Source organism: Lathamus discolor, chromosome Z (assembly GCF_037157495.1).
Source record: "Lathamus discolor isolate bLatDis1 chromosome Z, bLatDis1.hap1, whole genome shotgun sequence".
NCBI lineage: Eukaryota > Metazoa > Chordata > Aves > Psittaciformes > Psittacidae > Lathamus > Lathamus discolor.
In genome coordinates, this window is record NC_088909.1 from 77,179,102 (window position 1) to 77,198,768 (window position 19,667).

Here is a 19,667-nt window from a genome sequence, read left to right on the forward strand (position 1 = left end):
TCCCACGTATTCTACTTACAGGGATATTTTTAGTATTGCAAACATCCAATGTGAAATGTAAATATCAAGCAAAAAATATATACAAGATTTTAACTCATTTCTAAGAAATTACCGTGAATTCCTCTGTCTAAAGAACACTTCATAAATGCATCTTTCAGAATGCAAAGTGTTCCAAACCCAAACGCTGAGTCAAATACATTCTCCTGATAAAGTAACAAACAACAAGGCATATTCATTTCTCTATTCCATAACACTTAACTGAAGTTTTCTCTGAATCAACATGTAAAGGAATGTAACTGAAAAGACAGTGAACTGTGACTGTAGAATAAGTGAAAATTTTAGATTGCAAACAACTTTTCTAACAATCAGTGACAACAATTTATACTTGTGAACCACTGCTCATTGTAGCATTTGTATAACAGAGTCCTTTGATACTACTGAAATCTACAAATTTAACTGCTAATTGGTCAGAATGTATATGACTAAATTTATCACCAGATGACACCACATCACCATTACCCTACAGAATCTTCACAAAGCAGGACACTGGAGAAGTAACTGCTGCCCTATACAATTCTTTAAATAGGGCATTTCAGTCTTACACCTTTAGCATTCTCAAAATAAAAAAAATCAACAGCAACTGTTACACCAAATTAAACAAGTCATTTTTGGAATGTTTTTACAAAGTAATTTATTTCTTGCTATAAGTGAAGCTAATGCTAGCAGAATGGGGGGGAGTGTGCTGGGTTTTTAACTATTTTTTAATTATTATTTTAAAGATATAATGAAACTCCCAAACAACCTTAAATTGGTTACTAGCTTAAAAAAGTACTGAAATAATCCATTACATATTTACAAGAAAAAATAAAAAATAAAAAATCAGAGGTTCATGGCACCATACCTGTACCCTTGCATGAACTTCTCCAAGGAGACCGGAGTACTGCTGCTCCAGATACACTTTTTGTTTCTGCCAACAGCTTTCCTGTGCTTTCATTTGTTCAGCCATTTCGCTAAAAGCATCTTCCTGGCTCTGCTGAAGCTCCTTCACAGTATCGGACTTGCTCTTACAAATACATTCTAGTTGAAATATCTGTGTGACATGCATTTAAAAAAAATCCTTTTACCTCCCCACTTTTTTACTTCAACTGTACATATTAATTTAAGCACAGGCTATTCCAAATCCAAATTGTAATTACTTCAACACATTTATTTAAACTAAGTAAAAATCTTTAATGACAGATTGCTTACTTGACTCTTTCAAGAAAACTGAGACATATTTAGGAATAATGAATTTTCCTTGGTTTCAGTTTTGTCATCCTTATACCACCTTGCATATACCTGTTGCCCTCTTTGTTGAAATATGAACTGGACACTTCCTGTATTACTTTGAAACAAGTACAGTAAATTTTGTGCTGCTAAATTAGCAACACAAGTATACCAGTCCTTCAGCAGTTTGCAAGGGTTGCAAGTAATAATGAAAAAATAGCCCTTTTTTTGTTTTGTTTTGTTTGTTTTACTGGAAAGTTGAAACATTCCACATATTATTCAGCACTAAAATAATTTCAGGAAATTTCAGTGCACAGAATGTTTTTCTTCCATGTAGCTCATTTGTTTATGATGTGTTTTCAACAAGCATGAAGGGATTCACTCTGTGGTCTAGTTTTGCAGGTCTCATGCAAACTAAATGGAGAAATGAGTCAAGCTAATGATGACCTCTAAATACACATGCCTATACTTTGTTATTAGTTACAAGATACTAGAATATCAGCAAGATACCTCCCAAATAGACCAAATAGAACTGCAGGAGAAAAAAACATGTTCTCAGTAAGCAGGTAACACACAGGTAACTGACACAAATCACTGAAAAGATGGTGGGGACATGAAAAGACCCCTAGAGACCTCATAAACAATGTCAACAACCATACTAAATTAAAAAGCAAGAAACAATAATACACAACCCCCCCAAACACTGTCAACAATGTTCAAGCCCTTCCCTTCTGTTCCCTTTCCTCCTTGACATCAAAAGGAAAACAGAAACATACATCCAATCTGCATAATCCCTCTTTGGTAAATTCCATTGACTTCTGCAGTGTTTACTAAATAATGGGTAGAGTGAAAACAATTCAAGGTAACCAGCCTTGTCCCTTAATTGGGCCATAAGAGAGGCCACAATTCCAGCAGATGAGAAACTCCTGAAAGAGTTTTCCCCTCCTGTGCCTGAAGAACAAAATGTCAGAGCAGACAAGATCTGGAATCACTGTATTAGACTGTATGACTAGCCTGATCAATGCAGGCAGAACACGAACTGAAATCCTGAAGAGTGGTATACGTTACCTCTTAGAGCCAGTTTAAGTTATTTAAAAAAAAGTCTTTTCATTCCTGAAAACACAGCGATTTCTGGGGAGAAAGGCCATGTAAGCTTATTCACATTAAAATCATTCAGAAAAGTACAGCATCTCCCTTAAATATTGACAAGCTTTATGAAAATAAATATTTTTTATTGTATTTCTGAACATAAATTTCATAATCCAAAAGTTACAATTAAACCAAATAAACACACTAGCATTTTTTCAGATAGTACCTCTGAATCATAAACATTAAATTAAAGATAAAGATCCTGAAGTGCATTTTGTTTCTGTTTTATGCTAAAATAAAGACTTGCTTTATTAGTGTAAATGACTAAGTTCTTTGAATTGCTTCATCAGTAAGATTAATTTATTTTCTTTTAATTAGGTCCCTGTGGCTAATATTGGCTAGTACTATTAGCATGTCCTGCACAGAAAGCGGAGCTTAGAGACTTCATACAGACTTCAGTCACATTTACATGCCCACAGCAATGGCATCAAACTGAGTTGTAGACAAGCCATAATTAATGGTATTGAATTATTAACGTCCAAATTCTTTTTGAAATAAGATGAATGTCAGTCCTTTTTAATGATACTGTGATGTGGACAAATGTCACTGAATTTAATAGAGGTAGCTGGTGCCTAAGGACACTTACCTTCTCATTAGCCCTGTTGAGGTCTAAGATCAGGGCATCAACATTCTCCTGCAAGACTGCACAGAGCTCAGACCAAGAGAATCTATCTATGATGCCTTCTGGTTGTTTTATAAGCACACAGCCTGCTACCAAACGCTGGTATAAGCTATGGAGGAAGGTTAGCTTCTCCTGAAACAAAAAGAAAAATTAACTGTTGTATCTGAACAGTGTTATAATCCAAAGAGATGCATCATATGTGTAGTAATGTGAGCTGCACACAGCTGAAAAACCCACAAAGCTAATTCTCAAATCTTGTCAAAATTCCTCAATCCCTTGTTAATATTTGGAGCCATACATATTAAAGCCAGAGTAAGGAAACAGTTTTTACAAAATTTGTCTGATTATACAAATAAAGCCAGCCCAATCTTGCAGTGGTCACAACTAGTACCTGATACAAATAAAAATTCCTATTAGTAGTACTATTAGTAGATGCAATCTGATCATTCATGTTAACATGTTCAGGTACATTCAAATTGTACCCACCTCCTATATCTGTCCAACATATAGAAAGTCGTCTGATTAGCTTAGCAGCATAGCACACTGCTTATACAATTACCACTCTAAAGTTTTTAAAACATTATTTTTCTGCGGATTATGTGTAATAGACTCGTAGCTTCATCAGTTAAATTCTTCAAGCCATGCCTCATTCATTTACACTGATTTTCATGTAAATATAATAAATATTTTAGTGTAAACATAATAAATTGATGCAAGTTACAAATAAACTTCAGCAACAACAGCATGCAACAGAAATTCCAGCCTTCATCATTTTAGTACATATATGCAACTTAGCAATTTCGATTAAGACAACAGAAAGCTGTACCTCAAAAGCCACAAGAAACAGAGCCTTTATTCAAAGACAGTAAACTATTGTAAAGGTTCCCATTGTTTTTCAGGGGTCTTGGATGAGGTTTTACATTAAGAAGTTGTGGATTACTGAGATAGGAAACTATGCTTTTTTCTGAGCCCTTTCCATTATACTTCGGTGCATTTTCTCAAAAATCACTCAATGGTATTCTTAGACAATAAAAAATTGCAGTTTAGTTTAAACTTTACTTCTACCAGATCTCCTCATTTCCTACTGAAAATTCAGTGTGCCACCACCATTACATTTTTGCTTGAGCTGTGACAAATCAAGAATGGTAATTATCTATTTGGCGTGAAAAAGAGATCCCAAGACCCAAAATCAATTCACACATGTCGAATGCAACCACAGTGTTGTAGACATGCTGACTTTACAATATAGCCAAGCCTCTAGTTTCCTTCACTTTAATCATTATCTCATGTGTATAACAATTCCAGCTGCTTCATGTGGACAAAAATTAAATACCAGACTGTAAAAGAGGTGGAAAGAATGTTTTCTTTTTACTCAGTTGGCATCCATGTCCGAATTTGGGGAAGTAATGAGCTCAATACGCACAACCATGATAAAGTATATCATTGCTGTTGCTAGTACCTTTTTGCTTTACTGAGGGAGAAAAAGCGATAAAACTAACATCTGTAAACAAATATAAGGAGAGAGATAATAGTTCTGAAACAAGACTTTGTGCAGCAATTCCCATACAGCATACCACAACAAGCTAACAGGTAACAAATAAGAATTTCTAGGTTTGTGTCATGCAGGCGGAACAACCTCAACTCCACATTTGCTATCTATCAATTGCCATGTGAATTAGTAACACATGATGATGACTAGTGTATGTTTCAACTGTAAAACACTTTTGTTAACTTACAATTTGAAAGGAAGAAATAATTGTTCATCAGGCATAGCTCTTTAAATAAATTTAGCTGATCAAAAATTCAAACACTGGAAGGGTTAAGTTATTAATTCTGATATAGAAGGAAGGAGAACGAGTATGCCCTGAGATCCTGTAGATATTAAATACATATTTCAAAATACATATCTTAAAATCATATTTCAGGGATAAATCCGTTAAGACTGAGAATAACCATCTGATGTATGTAAATGTATAAAGTTGAGATTAAATAAAGATTCTCTTTGACAGTCATCTTGTCTTTGGTAATACCTCCATATCCTTCTGGTAAGCCCTGGTAAGCTTCTGGATTTCATTTTCAGATTCTGTGACACGTACTTTCTCCTTCTCCCAGCATTGCCGTACATTCAGCAGTTCAATTTTTAAAGTTCCTATTAAAGTCTCTCTGTCTGCACATTTAGTGTGCAGATGATTTAACTCTTTATTGGCATCAGCTAGGTTATCCTGAGCTTCCTGTAGAACAAAGGCATGGAACAGAAGAGAATTTTACTCTATAAAATGTTCCCTTAATCCAGTGCTCGGCATCTGAGGAAGTAAACAGCCACATGTGTTCAGAAGACTGCAGGCTAAGCTAAGTGTCTTTCAAAAACAGAATTTCAAAACTAACAATAGTCTTTCTCCACAGCTTGTAACTAGACGGCATCAGAAATCCATCTCGGAGTTAAAAGCACCATGGTGCAGTGACCTTCTGAATCCCCTCTACTGTCGCAACTGAGATACAGAATGCATGGACTCAAGTTACTCTCCACAGAGTAGAGAGCTCTCAGAGCTAGTGAAAAGATACACTTCCTAAGTAAATCTCCCAATTCATTACAGCTGAGTGGGTAGACAACAGAGACATCTGCTTTTACCCACTGTACTTGTCTTCACAGTAAAAAAATGCAAGGACTCTCTTTGGAGACTGGACCATCGGAAGAAACTAATAATCAGAAATTATCATAAATATAGTCATTACATTACTAGTACCAAATCTTGCAAGGTAAACAAAGAACTTAATACACTACCCCTTTTCAGCCAGAAGTTTGCTGAGATGGAGTGGACAGATACACATGCTTTCCACTCCTACAATCACTGCACTTCCAGCACTGCTTAAGTTTGCTAAAGGTCAAACTGAAAGCACTGTTTGTTTTTCATAAAAGCATAGCTGCTTGTATAGGAAATATAATAGGAAAGATAATTCCAAATTCATCAGACAGTGACAACTTTCATTCTTCGTAATGAAAACACTAACAGATTAAAGCAATGCCAATTTTGTAACACAAATGTTGTCAGACTGTATCTAGTTTGCATTCATATATACAGTTTTATTAACAAAAATTTAAAGAGAAACTAGTGGAAGTGCATAAAACCATCACCATCTGTGTGCAGCAAATTCAGTTTTTGCATGAAGAATACAAGTATCTGTTACAATGGGTTGGAAAATTTTTAGGTGCATTACAAAGGTGCTGCAACAGAAGCAGAAGACTTAAGTCCTCCAAACATAAATTGGTAAAGAGAGTTTCAATCAGATAGCAGGAGATCACATGCAAGTAACAATTAGTATGAAGATTCAATGAGTGCAGCAGAAGCATCTGTGACTAAAGTGATAAAGCAGCATATTCCCAGCAAAAGAATCTGAGTAACACTGGGAACAGAGACGTTCTGTTTTGGCAGTAATATAATATACTGCCAGTTGGGAGATTAAGTTTAACCATGACCTCAGGACTTCCTCATTCCCTTGGCCATTGATGTAACCAGACAGGACATTACTAAAAGGGTGGGTCAGCCAAAAACAGAGATCAAAAAAAATTCTTGTTCAGAAACTAAAGAAAAGAGTTCTCAAGTATTTTTATCACTACTCAGGTAGATTTTATACTTCAGGAAATTTTGGGCTGCACACTGTTAAAGATGACCTGATGCTTCATACATGCATTAACTTCTCAGATAAACGCAACAAAAATTAACAAAGGAAAGGACATCTTTAATAAAATGTGCTTTCATACAAACAGAGGTAATTAAATTCTCTCCCCCTTTTCTGGAGAAAAACAAGTAACAGGAAAAAAATACCAATGCTGATTTCAATATAAAACAATATTTTGCAAGTTGATAAATCTATTTCAAATTATTTCAGACCTGCAATCAGTTATGATCAGAAAAGATCAGTTAGGCAGTCTAAGGTGGTAACCAGAATAAAGCAGCATGACTTCACACAAGCTTGCAAGGTAAACTCGTCTGCTCAACAGAATACAAGAGAGACTTAGTCTGATAAGATAAAAAGATACCATAAATACAGAAAAATACATTTTTTGCAGAACTTTCATATTTTATGTTAAGTTCCTGAAACCATACCTTAAGGTCTTCACTTAAAGTACACATTTTCTCTTTGGATATCTCAAGTTCTTTTGTCTTCTTTTCACACAAAGCCTCCATTTTCCTAAGCTGTGAAAAATATGGAGGTCAAACAGGCTTTTACAAAAAGACTACATAATCACTTGAATACAAGAATTTTACATATAAATAAATGAATAAAAAAAGTTTCCAATTCCTTTGAAAATATTTATATTCCACACAATAATGCACTATTACAAAAGAATTAAGATTTTTATAATGATTTAAGATAAACAGCAGTGGCAGAATCCATAACTGAGTCCAGTATTAAATTTCCCATTAACTTTCAAAATATCTGACAAAAACACAAACTTTGAAACACATGTGAAAATGTAATAAATTCAGATTACAATCTGGGCAGTGGTTTGAGAAAACAAGTTCTCAAAGCCAGTGGCCTTTTGCAGAAACTGTCCAGCTGCAAGCCTGGTCTCTTAATTTTTATGGAGTGCTGGGCAGTACTCACATACCCATAAAAAGCAGCCATGTTCCTGAGACGTATTGTGACTACTGAGCTACTTGTGATGTTACAAGCAGCCACCTTAGAGGCAGCTTATGACCAGTACGTGCACTAACTTCACCTTCCACTTTCGCAAAAGATAACGACACATCATTATAACCTGTGTCTTTACCTGATGATGAAGTTAGCAATACAAATGTCTGAAAGAAAGCATCAAACAGATATGCATTATAGACCAGGTTACTGCTGGTACTTAAGCATTAAGGGGCAACTCAGAAGTAAAAAAAACCATTTATGAAATTTACAAATTACTTTGGAAATTAGGTTTTGGCTTTGTCTCTAATCAGGAGACTTGGCAGAACCCTTAGAAATAATTACAGTAAATCACAGAATGCTACTGGAATATCTGCAGTCTTTTCGTTGGTTTACTAGCGTTCTCTGTCTCCCCAAAAATATTCTAGCCTCTGTACTATAGAGTTGAAAGCCTGTTATCTGTCAAAAGCAAAACACTTAGACACCTTTCAGTCACACAAGTGAATTAGATTATTTAATCTAAAGTTCAACACAGTAAGATAGGTGACACATGGCAAGTTTACCAGCATATTTCATAAGTACATACACGTGTATATGTATACTAAGAAGTCCATCAATATGCAGGGTCTTGCTTAAAATCTCTCTTTAAAAAGAACCAATACATAATTACTCAAAACTAAGCCCTTACTGCTGCGTATTAAAACATCCTGTTTTTATTGCACAGTGCCCTTCATAGTCCCTTTGTGCATTATTGCATTATTAAAAAGTTTTATTACTAAACATATCTAATATATAAAAAGCAAAAAGCAGAGTTATCTGTGGGGGTGGGGATAATCAAGAAGGACAGAGCACTGCCCTTTATGAAGGTGCTCAGTGATCTCTGGCTCCATATGACAACTTCAGGGTCAGTCACACGCAGTCCTACTGGGAAGTCTTGTGGCAGGTCATCTGTTGGTCCTGCTCTGCTTGCGATTTATTTTCCTTGACAGTTCATTCTTCTTTCTGTCAGAATACTCTCTTTGCTTTCTTAGCAGCCACCCCCTTGGTCTCCCCACTGCTGTCTCTGGCACAGTTTCACAACAAAGCACATCACTAAGCCAAAGCCTGCTGAGTCGACTCTTCAACTGCGCTGCCTATCACGTGACATTCCCCCTCCCAAATAACAATTCGCTGTGGGTAATATGTTCCTAGTTACTCTTCAGCTTCCAGACTTGGGTCTCAGAAGAGTTTCATAATGACTATGCACATCAGTTCTCTTATCTCACTGGGAGATACCTAACAGTGCTTGCTGTCTGCAAAAGTATAATTGTTTCCACGGTCACTTATTTTTGTGCCCACTGAACAATCTCAAAGGTCTTGCAGGAGACCATTCTTCTCCCAGTAAAAAAAAGGCAAAGCTGACACACTTTTTTGCCTGGGTTTTTTTAATTCTTTATTTAAATGTTGTGAGTGACTAGCTAGACTATGCGTTTGCCAAAACAGAAGACAAAACCTAGAAATTAAAAACCACTACTGGCATTCTTACAATCTTATCTATCAGACCTTGCCCTTCTGTATCTGCCAATTTTATCCAAAGGTAAGTGAATTACAAGTTTGCAGAGAAAGCTTTAACAGTGTGGTTAACTTCTCTCTACAGCCTTTAAAGCCACAAATTCATAAAACATTTACGCCCAAGAGAATTTATCTAATCATATTAGCAATACAAATGACACAAAAAATGTAAGATTGTGACTTCTCAGACAGTGAAATAAAAGACTAGTAGGACTGCATTGAAAACATTCAATTTTTTTCACGGGTAAAACTTCCAAAACTGAAATAGTTCCATTACTGTCCTAGATAATTTACAAGTATTGTCACAGTCCTATTTTACTTGAAAAGACCTCAAAACAGCACCAAAAGAGATTTCATTATAAACACACATCTCTGAAAATTATGCCACTTTCTAAATGTACAAGGGCAGGCACATTTTCATAACCAGTACCAATAACTGCTGAGGCTCAAGTGTTGTATATTTAGGAATACTGCAGTATACTCTGCCCAACTCTTAAGTCATCATCTTTTAACCCAAATCCCAGATACGAATGGCCCATTTTCCTGAAAAATTATTTAAAATAATAACCCCAACAGGTTTAATACGAAAACAAAACCAAATTAAACTAAAAAGAAAAAAACTTCTTCTCCCTGTCCCCCAGATTTAAGTGAAATTTCACTGTAGGGCTAGCTTAGCGAAACAGTAGTGACAGATTATTTCTTTGAGTATATGTGAATCTGTCAACTCAACATTCCCACTTTTCTAACTTTTTTTTACAAGCAAAGCGTATGTACTGCTGCAGGCCGAAGGCAATACATATAGAGCCAAACAGTGCAAGTGTTACCTCATTAGACATATCTTCCAGCTTGTTCTGGTAAGCTGTCAAGGTACACCTCAAAGTCTCAAGGACAGAGAGGCTCGAAGGTTTATCTTTGTCCTTACAAGTGCCTGAAGGAAAATACAGAATGAAAATTAAGCCTTAAAGCCACTGAGAAAAAACTACTCACCCTGGATGAGAGGTATTAAAATTAGTGCTTCGATGACAACACAAAATATTGAACAGCAGCCTTGTTTACCACAAAAGATGCAGCCAAACAGCCGTACTTTTACAGCAAATACAGCTGAAAGACATTTGTATAAAAGCTTTAATACAGACACAGAACTGTAAATTCTGGATTACATTTCTACCTAATATCTTTGGTATGTGGTCTCACATGTAATTCTACTGTGGTCAAGTCTGTGTCATGCAGTTGGACCGGCCAACTTTAAAACCACATAATAACACACTTTGAGAAACATGTTGCCTGAAAGTTCAAACACGTTACACTTTTCCTGACATTATTTTGCTGTTGTGACTAAGCATGCACATTATAAGGTAGTACTTCATTTACTCAAAGCTTTACTGAGCCAAAGATCACATGACTATGTTATGCTTGGAGAGGTCTTAAAAACCTTTTAAATGATCTTGAATTTCATTCCAAAGGAAATAATAAAAAAAAATTTATTATCTGTCTGCAGAGTCTTACATAACGTTTCAATTATAAATCTTAAAGCTGATATATCCATTATACACACACTACACTTATTTATTAAACCTTTAGACAGAGACTTCTGATCTGGCTCCCTTAATTAGGGACATATGAACAAGTCTGAGCATTCCAACGCCCATAGTACAATGCACCAAGAAGGCAAAACAACACTGTATTGATCAAGAGATCATAAGATGTCAGCTGATATTAAATTTCCAAGAACAAACTATTCATTTTTTCTTGTGTTACAGCAAAACACCAGGTTATTGACAGATTCTTCTTAGCATTATTTATATTACTATGCAGCATTTACAAACTTACTTTGTAACAAACTGCAGTACCAACTTTTCCATGAGTCTTAACATGTTCCTGTTCTATAAGCAAAACTAAATTTATCAACATTAATGACATCGCCATTTTGCAAAAGAAATGAATAAAATCTGTGGCATTTTAACTCTAAACAGTCATGACTCCTAGCAGAACTGAACAATCACACAAGTGTTAATCACCTCTGAAAGGTCAGTGGCACAAAGCAGTTTACCTAGGGTGGCTCAAAGCCAAATCAGATAGTAAATTCTAAGCCTTTTCTTTGGCCTACATAAAATTTTGACAGCTAGAGGAGATGCATTAACCTCTGGGAAGTTTTTGGGTTTTTTTTTTTTTTGGTTGGTTGGTTGTTTATTTTTAAATCCTAAGGTTAGTTTTATTTAATAAGCATGACAGTCTACTCAAAACATTACACAAAAATGATAAATTTGTCCTGCAGGCTATACATAATGCACCAGTGGCAGTCAGTGGAGAGCTTATACATATGCACAGGTCAGAAAACACTGTCAACAGCTGAGGTTCTTTTTCAATTAGTTAGCCTCTTGTCTTCCAACCCTTTGATAATAACAGAAGGCGCAGAGTTCTATTCAGATTAGACACTAACTTTTCATTTTGATTTGCCAGCCAACTTTCACTGACAAAGTCACATCTAGTCAAACCAATGAAGGTTTGCAAGATTTTCTCAGTAACTGTAAAAGATCTGCGATACAGCACACAAGTGAATTTAAAACGAATGCACGTCCCAGTGGCAGACTTCCACTCTGTCCTGTCAGACACTCCAGTTAACACAGTTTCTAAAGATCTACAGAGCCAGGGAAAGGCAAAGTCTTCTTAATGAGACTCCAATGTCCTTAACTAGATCTCGATTCCTAGAGATGCCCCAAATAGCAATGTTACATTTAAAATCAATCAAAGAATTTATAAAATCTGACCTTTTATGAGAAGTTTAGATTTCACATTTAAGAAAGTGACTAGTAACATCTTACTATCATTTTTATCACTTAACCACAGCTACAGTTACAGATGTGCAGGTCTCCAGTTCCACCTTCTCCACTACAAGAGCAACTTTTCACTACTACGCATTGCAGGAACATTCTGCAGTCACGTTGCTGCACAGAAAAAATAAAGCATTATTCTTCCATAGTTATACCTCTAGTGAAGGTAGAGAGTGAATTCTCATTCAGTTTAAAATGAGTCAGTCTAAGGGTTTTCTTCCATTTTCATCAAGCTGTCTAAACAATATATTTATACCTCCACAGTCCCAACCTGCAATGTTGTCACCAAAATGTATCTCTGAACTATCTTAATCTACATCACGTTCGCCAAAACCATGTTTGCCACTAAACCTTCTGTGTTGGCATTCTTCACCTTTGCTGCAACCCCATTTTCCAGGCAACCCAGTCTGCCAACAGAAATACCAGATTCCACCTTATTATACTAGCTGAAAACAAGACTGTGGCTTTACTACTGGCCAAATCTTGTCTGTCTTCAGGTACCTATGCAGTAGACATGCAACATAATCCAAATGGCATTCTCTTGCTGCAGAGGTCGTATGCCAGCAAGGAGAAAAAAAGAAACAATACTTGAAGCATTTGCTCAGTATCATCTAAGAGTCTGGGGGAAGAATTGTGGGAAAATGCCATGTTCAGTGGGAAATATGACATGAAGTATACAACTGAGTAACTCTTCAGCCTGCTGCTTCAAACTTTCTAATAATGGTACTGGGCCTGTATAGGGTAATTTTCTTCTTAGCAGCTCATATGGTGCTGTGGTTTAGATTTTTGACAAAAAGAGTACTGGTGGCCTCTGTTAGATGGTGACAGTAGCTCAAAGCAGTTAACACTTCTAGCACTTCACACTCAGTTCAATTCTTTTTTCCAGATTGCTACAACTAGAATCTTTTCCTTTTTTTCTTGCACCTAAAGACAGGCTTCCCTGAGCATAAACCCTGCTGCTGAAAAACTGTGAAATACGATAAACTGAACAGGGACAAACTGAAATAATGCAAATTGCCCAGTAAGAACAATAGTACTATGGAAAACTTATAAACATCACTTTAAAAGGAGAGGGTACGGATTTATGCTTGTTATTTTTGACTGTATAAAGAAATAAAATAAACTTTTAAAATACTTCACTTCTTAATCTTAAAAACATATAATCTTCTCTTTCCCACAGAGCCAAATAATCACAGCCCAATTAGCATAAAAGTTAAGGGGCTGGATGTTCATAATGACAGATTTTTAAGCAGATCTCTCAGCCACTTGAGTTGAAATTTAAAAACACCACCAAGAAAGACTGCCCAGCCACCTGTGGCTCTTGTAACCCCTGCTAGCCAATTAGACTACAAAGACTTAAGATTTTTACTTTTATTTGCACCTAGGCGTTCCCACTTAAAATACATTAAACATTTTCTTGAAAACTGCAAGAAGTACTGTTACATAATAAATTTGTAAGTACAACACAGAAAGGCAACAGCATTCAAATTTGTTTCACACTTAGAAGTGTATTAAATATGTAGAACTTAATCTATGTCTTAATCTATATGTATTTTAATAGTAGCTGTAAAGACTTAATGCACAACAGAGTTAAATTTGACTTTCTGCCTCAACTGAGGCTCTGCAGAGATGCTGAAGATTAAAAAAGATCTCCTAAAAAAAAAAAAGGTCTTTCAAAGTTTACGTCAAAAAAGTCAAATTAATACTGAAGTTACTGTTACTGAATCCCTAATATCACAGAAACAGGTCAAAGCTGTTGCTCTGCAAGGTTTACCATGAGGGAGAACAGAAAACCTACCCAAAAGACAATTACTGTTTTGGACGCTGCACTTTGGCAGCAGCATCCAGCTCCCCGCAGAATTGCTGAAGCTCCTCTGGACATGTGAAACTTTGCAAAACTGAGGAAAATGTACCATTTGAAGAGCTTTTCTGTCTGATTTATCTACAGTAAACCTATAGGTGTTACCCACAGGAATTAAATTTATAATTACAGAATAAAACTGACAGCAGTTCTCAAATAAAAAGATTATATGACCCATGTAAGAAAAGCAACGCATCACAGATTGAAGGCTGGCTTTTAAGTACAACAGAAACCTCAAGAAGTTCCTTTATTCAATTTTGACAGCACCAGGCCCTAAAAAAAAAATCTTTTTGTGAAGATACAAAAAAAATGCATCATCATTTGAAGGTGTTATATGACCCATTTATGCCTACTGTTGCTGAGAAAGTACAGAAACATATAATCACATTTTACATAAAAAATCCATTTGCTTTTTAAGCAACATTTTGCCTTCCACTTTAAGCTAGAAGCATTTTGTGTCTAGTATGTGATTTTCTGCAAGGTACCCACAGAGAAAACTTTTACAGACAGTTTTCAATGAAGACCAGAAGAGTACTGTTTTCATGTTTAAAAAAAAAATTAGTAGCTTTGAAGTTCAGCTTGTTTATGTTAGCCACTATTTCAAATGTTTAAGCAGGCAGCAGTTTGTTGAGTTTGATACAATACTTGCATATAAAGCTAGGTAGCATAGTGACAGCCACGGACCTGCAATTAATTTTAATGAAAACAGAAAAATATTTGTTCTGTGTAAGATCCAATGAATGCAATATAGTGCTAATCCGCAATCAGCAGTAAAAAGTATTGTGTTACATCATGTGTCCTACACAACCTTTTTGAATATATGACCTTTAAGTTGCTGAAGGTTGCCTCAGAATTTGGCTCAGTTCAGGCAAAACATCTGTTCCCTTTGCAGGTATACTGTAAGGACTTTTTTCTCAGTTGGATTTAGAGCACAGCAAGTGAGCCCTTTTCTGACCGATCATACACACCCCAGCATTTGTAAATCAAGCTCTGGGCTGACAACAGCAGGTCCACATTCCGTCACCCTTTCTCAGCTAGCAAGGCCATTTGACTGCTGTGAGAACTGCTCTTATCATGTCATCAAATCAAAGCATGTTGAGAAGAGGGAATGCAAGAGGCATCTGCAGAATTCCCACAATGTAGTGACTTTGGAACACTGACAGATGCATCTGTCATTTTATACCTTCAACTAACCTGCTGTCCGCTGGCCTGACATAGCAAAGCTGTCCAAGAGTAACTTCAGCTCTCTCATGTTGCTTTCATACGTCTCTGTTAGAAAGACCTGGTGTTTCTTGGCCTTTATTTGACAAGGATATAGACAAGAGGGGGAAAAAAGAAACCCATTAAATCAGTAAACAGAAGAAAAACAGATCACAACAGTATTTTTGTTCCCCTTTAAATTTAAATTCCTGCTATATTTCTCATTACTCCCTTTATTAAGCCAGAAGACCTAACATGACATCATAAACAAGTAACATAGAACCACTAAAACCACTTAAAATAGAACTAAAGACTGCAGGTAGTCAAAAGAAAAAGAAAATACAGATGTACTAAAAGCTAGCCTTGATTTTCTTCTGCTTTAAAAATATCTTAATGAACATTAATTAACTACTACCCATCTATGCAATGAGATCTATTGTTACACCCTACAAGGGCATCCAGAAAGACACCAAACTATTGGCAGACAGGCTAGAAATTCATGATCTGGCACTCAGTCAAATCCCACACCTATTCTCATTGCAAACATGCCTATTTTAATTGTTAGTATCTTCCATATTTTATAGTGATTTCTTCAGTATCAAAGCCTTCTCCTTATGCACGAAATATAAAGCATCAGACTCCTTAAGCTCCTATCACTGAATTTTCTTAAAGAAAACTGCCTACTAAGTGCAGCCTGTTGTTCAAATCAAGATACTGACTTTATTCTGAGGGCAGAAAGATATTACAGCAGATTTTTCAATCACTACAATAGAAAGACTATGTAAAATCATTCCTTCAATTTGTATCTGATATTAAATCCTACAATTTTCAAAGACATGCATCTGTAATTCCAGACAAGACCAAGGTCTTCTTGGACACATGGAGTTCTGACTTCTCAAAGAAATGTACAGTTTTAGCAGTTGACTGACAAAATGTAATACATCTCAGCAGTTTAGAAAACAACCCCCCCGCCAAAAAAAATAAACTGCCCCAACAACCCCTCTCCCCCTCAAATCAAGAGGAAACCAGATTTAAATAACTTCATGATTTTCTTATGTCAAAGGGTATGCTCAAATACATCTCATTGCTTTTAATTATTTTTATTCTAAATTCTAACACCTATTTCAGTAATTTCCATTTCTACTTGGTGATGGAAGGTTACCCTTTTGCACTGAGAAAAGTCTTACTATCATTTCTATAAACTACTGCTTTAGTTATGCTTCACTGCATGTGTAAGGACTGAATGAATTTCTCAAAGTGTGGCAAACATACTCCCCCATATACTCCCCAGGAAAACTGCTACATACTGGCAGCATATAAATGTCAGGCTAAAAAAAAAAAATAGATAAAACAACCAAGAAATGCATTTAATTCTCTGCAGTGTTCTTCACTATTCAGTTTAAATATTTTATAAATTTGCTTTACTCTTTCAATTTTAATTATATGTTCTGTATATCAACTAATATATTATTCATATGTGTATTCCAATGTTGGGTCCCCTGTAGCATTTACATGCTTTTTTTTGTGGGAGTGTTTGTACTACACATCATCCAGAATTTCCAAACCACTTTTGTATATTCAAAAATAACTAACTTTTAATTCCTACTCTATAGAATTTTATATAGAGAGAGCTTGTAATTGCTGAACTCCAGTAAAAATTATTTTATGGGATGCAAACACATTAAAATAATTTACTCTCATGTAGTGAGATCATCTCAAACACCTCACATATTAGAAATAAGAAGATTTAACAATATGATCAGCATCACAGTAAAATAAATACTCTTTTTACATACACGACTCCAGCACAGACAAGGTCAGACTAAATTTTCCCAGAAAAATCTTTTCCCATGGAAAAGTCAGATTTGAGATTTATTTTTTTTTTATCTCCTCATCCAATATTTTCATTTGGTTTAGTTAAGCTACCATCATTTATTCAGCATATTACAGATTATTTAACCTTCACCACCTCTCTGTGCTTTATTTGCTAACTGTATCTACACTCTCCAAGCCAATTTTAGACTCTTTTTCAGCAGCAATGAAGACCAAAAGGAAATTCTTACACTAGCCAGTCTGTCCACACTTGGGCTGCAAAGTATTTAGCATCTTTCCCTCTTAACTCTCATTTTCAATCACTGTCACCATTATCAGAAATTGATGAAAAAAATACTGTAACACTACAGTGCTGGAAATCCAGACACAGGTTCAGAGTCCAAAAGGGTCTGAACATATTCAGCTAATTTCACTCACAGTGAGACATAAGGAATATCTAGTAAGAATGCATAGCACCATAAAATCATGGAATAATTTAGCCTGACAGGATCTCTGAAGGTCATCTGGTCCCACTCCCCACTCAAAGCAGGGCCATGCTTGAAGTCAGTTTAGGTTGTTCAGTCCAGTCCAGACAAGTTTTGAGTATCGTCGAGGATGGAGTTTCAACACACACCCCCCCTGCCCCAGGAAACTTGTTCCAGTATCTCACAATGGTCACTGTGAAGGTTTTATCTAATCTTATGGAAGAAGGGTATTTGCAGTCTAGACAATTCCCTACTACCTTGCTTGCAGAGATACTTTCCTTACCTTCCAGTTTTTGACTTTGGTTGCACTCCACCACCTGTTCCAGGACAAAAACTAAGTCCCATCAAGTTTTAAGTTTCCCAAAGCCACTGTTGAGTGAAATAAATGCTAACTCTACGCACACTTACAGAATAGACCACATGGCCTGATTCTGCAAATGTGCGTCCCTATCGCAAACTCACTAACATTTAAAAAATAAACAGGTAGGCAGGAGCTTGAGGCCTTTTGAAAACAAACTTATCAAAACTTACCAAAAAGTATCATGCATGGAACTGGGTCCAGTCCTGCAACAATCTGGCATTATTCCAAAAAGAACTTTCTCTACTTTGTTTACTGTTACTGGGATTTGATTTGGTTACGGTTACTGGGATTTGATTTGGTTACAGTTACTGGGATATTCCTATACAGCTCTCTTGCACATGGACTAATTCACCCACTCAGTCTGCAGTACAAATTCCTTTTACTGATGGCCAAGCAAGAGCCAAAGCCAGAATTATCCACGTAGCTGCCAAAAAGCAGTATGTATGTTCAGATAACGCCTTGAAAAGCATTTGTGTAATATTTTTACAAAAGCATTGGAATGTTTACCAGACATGACTCTGGGAGAACCAAATCAAAGCATGTATAGGAACAGGCTCCAAATGACTGCCCCACAGTTAACAAAAAATGGGGTTTACTTGAGAGATGTTCTGTAGAGGAGAAATATGCGCTATTAAAAAAACAAACAAACAAACAAACAAAACAGAACAAACCCCTCACTAACAATCTGCCTCCTTAGGCTACTATTTAGTTCTTCTCCAGTTATCTAGCTATTGAACACTCATTATGCTACTCCTGATAGTGTCTATACAAAGAGAAGGAAATGACTACAGAGTTCTTCCGAATTACAAGCAATTTATACTCATATACACTCTTTTTAATGACTTCAATTTCCTCATATGAATTCTGGTGAATTGGCAAGTTACCCATAAAATAAAGGTTCAATGTCTCTTGCTTGTCTGGTATTAAGTATTAAAGAACACCAGGTGCCAGAAATGTAAATATCCTGAGTAACTTTTAAAGCTATTAAAGACACTGCTTCTTTCCATAGGACAGGAATATAGCTGGGGCTATTTCGATTTAAAACAAGTTCTGAATCACAATTGCCATTCTTCCAAATACCTATTCTTCAAGCTAAAAATTTCTAAGAACCCTAGCTGGAAATAAAGACAAGCTTGAGACCAATTTCCTCAGAAAAACATAATGGAAATCTTGAGAGCCTGCTCATGCTGAACATTCATAAGCAGTTTTGTTTGATACCAATAGATCCTATCGTATTTGATCTGTGCAAATTTCTGGCAACCTTCTGCCACATGCTGATATTTAAAATTAAAAGCAGCATAACCACTTCACTACACATTCAACTGAGTAATAAAAAAGTTCTTTTTCATGTAAAATTTCCAAAGAATGTATTTCGTCCCTGTGTAAGTCTGCTTTTCTGAAAATAAAGAGCCTTCACTAGTGTGGTTATATTTCCCAAATATTTTTCAAAGAAAAACATTAACTTAACATGTAGCAATACAGTGAGACACCAATATAAGATCATCAGACTGAAGTGGAAGGAACATATTCAGGATGTCTACCAAGTATAATATACAAGAAAGTAATGAATAGATCAGGAAAGCAGGAGGGGGAAGGAAGGGAAGAGAACACAGACATTTTCACACAATTTTAGTATAGGCATAGGGAAGGCTAATAAGAGTATATTAAACATTATCTACACTTAGTTTCTGCTACAGTCATCTATTTTTTCATTTTGGGAAGAAAAATAACAAAAAGCTGTCCAGACTGAGTAAATAAGACCACACACAGGCACTCCTGCTTCCCAAACAAATACAAAAGTCTTCAGGAAAAATACAAAGCCATCCAAGGTGATAAAAATCTAATCCCATAGGGGACCACAAATACAAGTCCTCAGAAAATGAGTATTTTTATT

General features: G+C 35.9%; 1 protein-coding gene across 1 annotated transcript in view; it reads right to left on the bottom strand.

The window, feature by feature from the left end:
* The window catches only part of CCDC171 (coiled-coil domain containing 171), a 144,580-nt gene that overhangs the window by 84,660 nt on the left and 40,253 nt on the right, over window positions 1-19,667 (bottom strand). The window contains exons 10-15 of the mRNA XM_065662549.1: window positions 15,110-15,212; window positions 10,048-10,151; window positions 7,144-7,233; window positions 5,068-5,268; window positions 3,002-3,169; window positions 902-1,090 (exon numbers count right to left, since the gene is read on the bottom strand). Of these exons, the coding sequence (XP_065518621.1) occupies window positions 902-1,090; window positions 3,002-3,169; window positions 5,068-5,268; window positions 7,144-7,233; window positions 10,048-10,151; window positions 15,110-15,212 (855 nt within the window). The remainder of the gene's footprint in view (window positions 1-901; window positions 1,091-3,001; window positions 3,170-5,067; window positions 5,269-7,143; window positions 7,234-10,047; window positions 10,152-15,109; window positions 15,213-19,667) is intronic.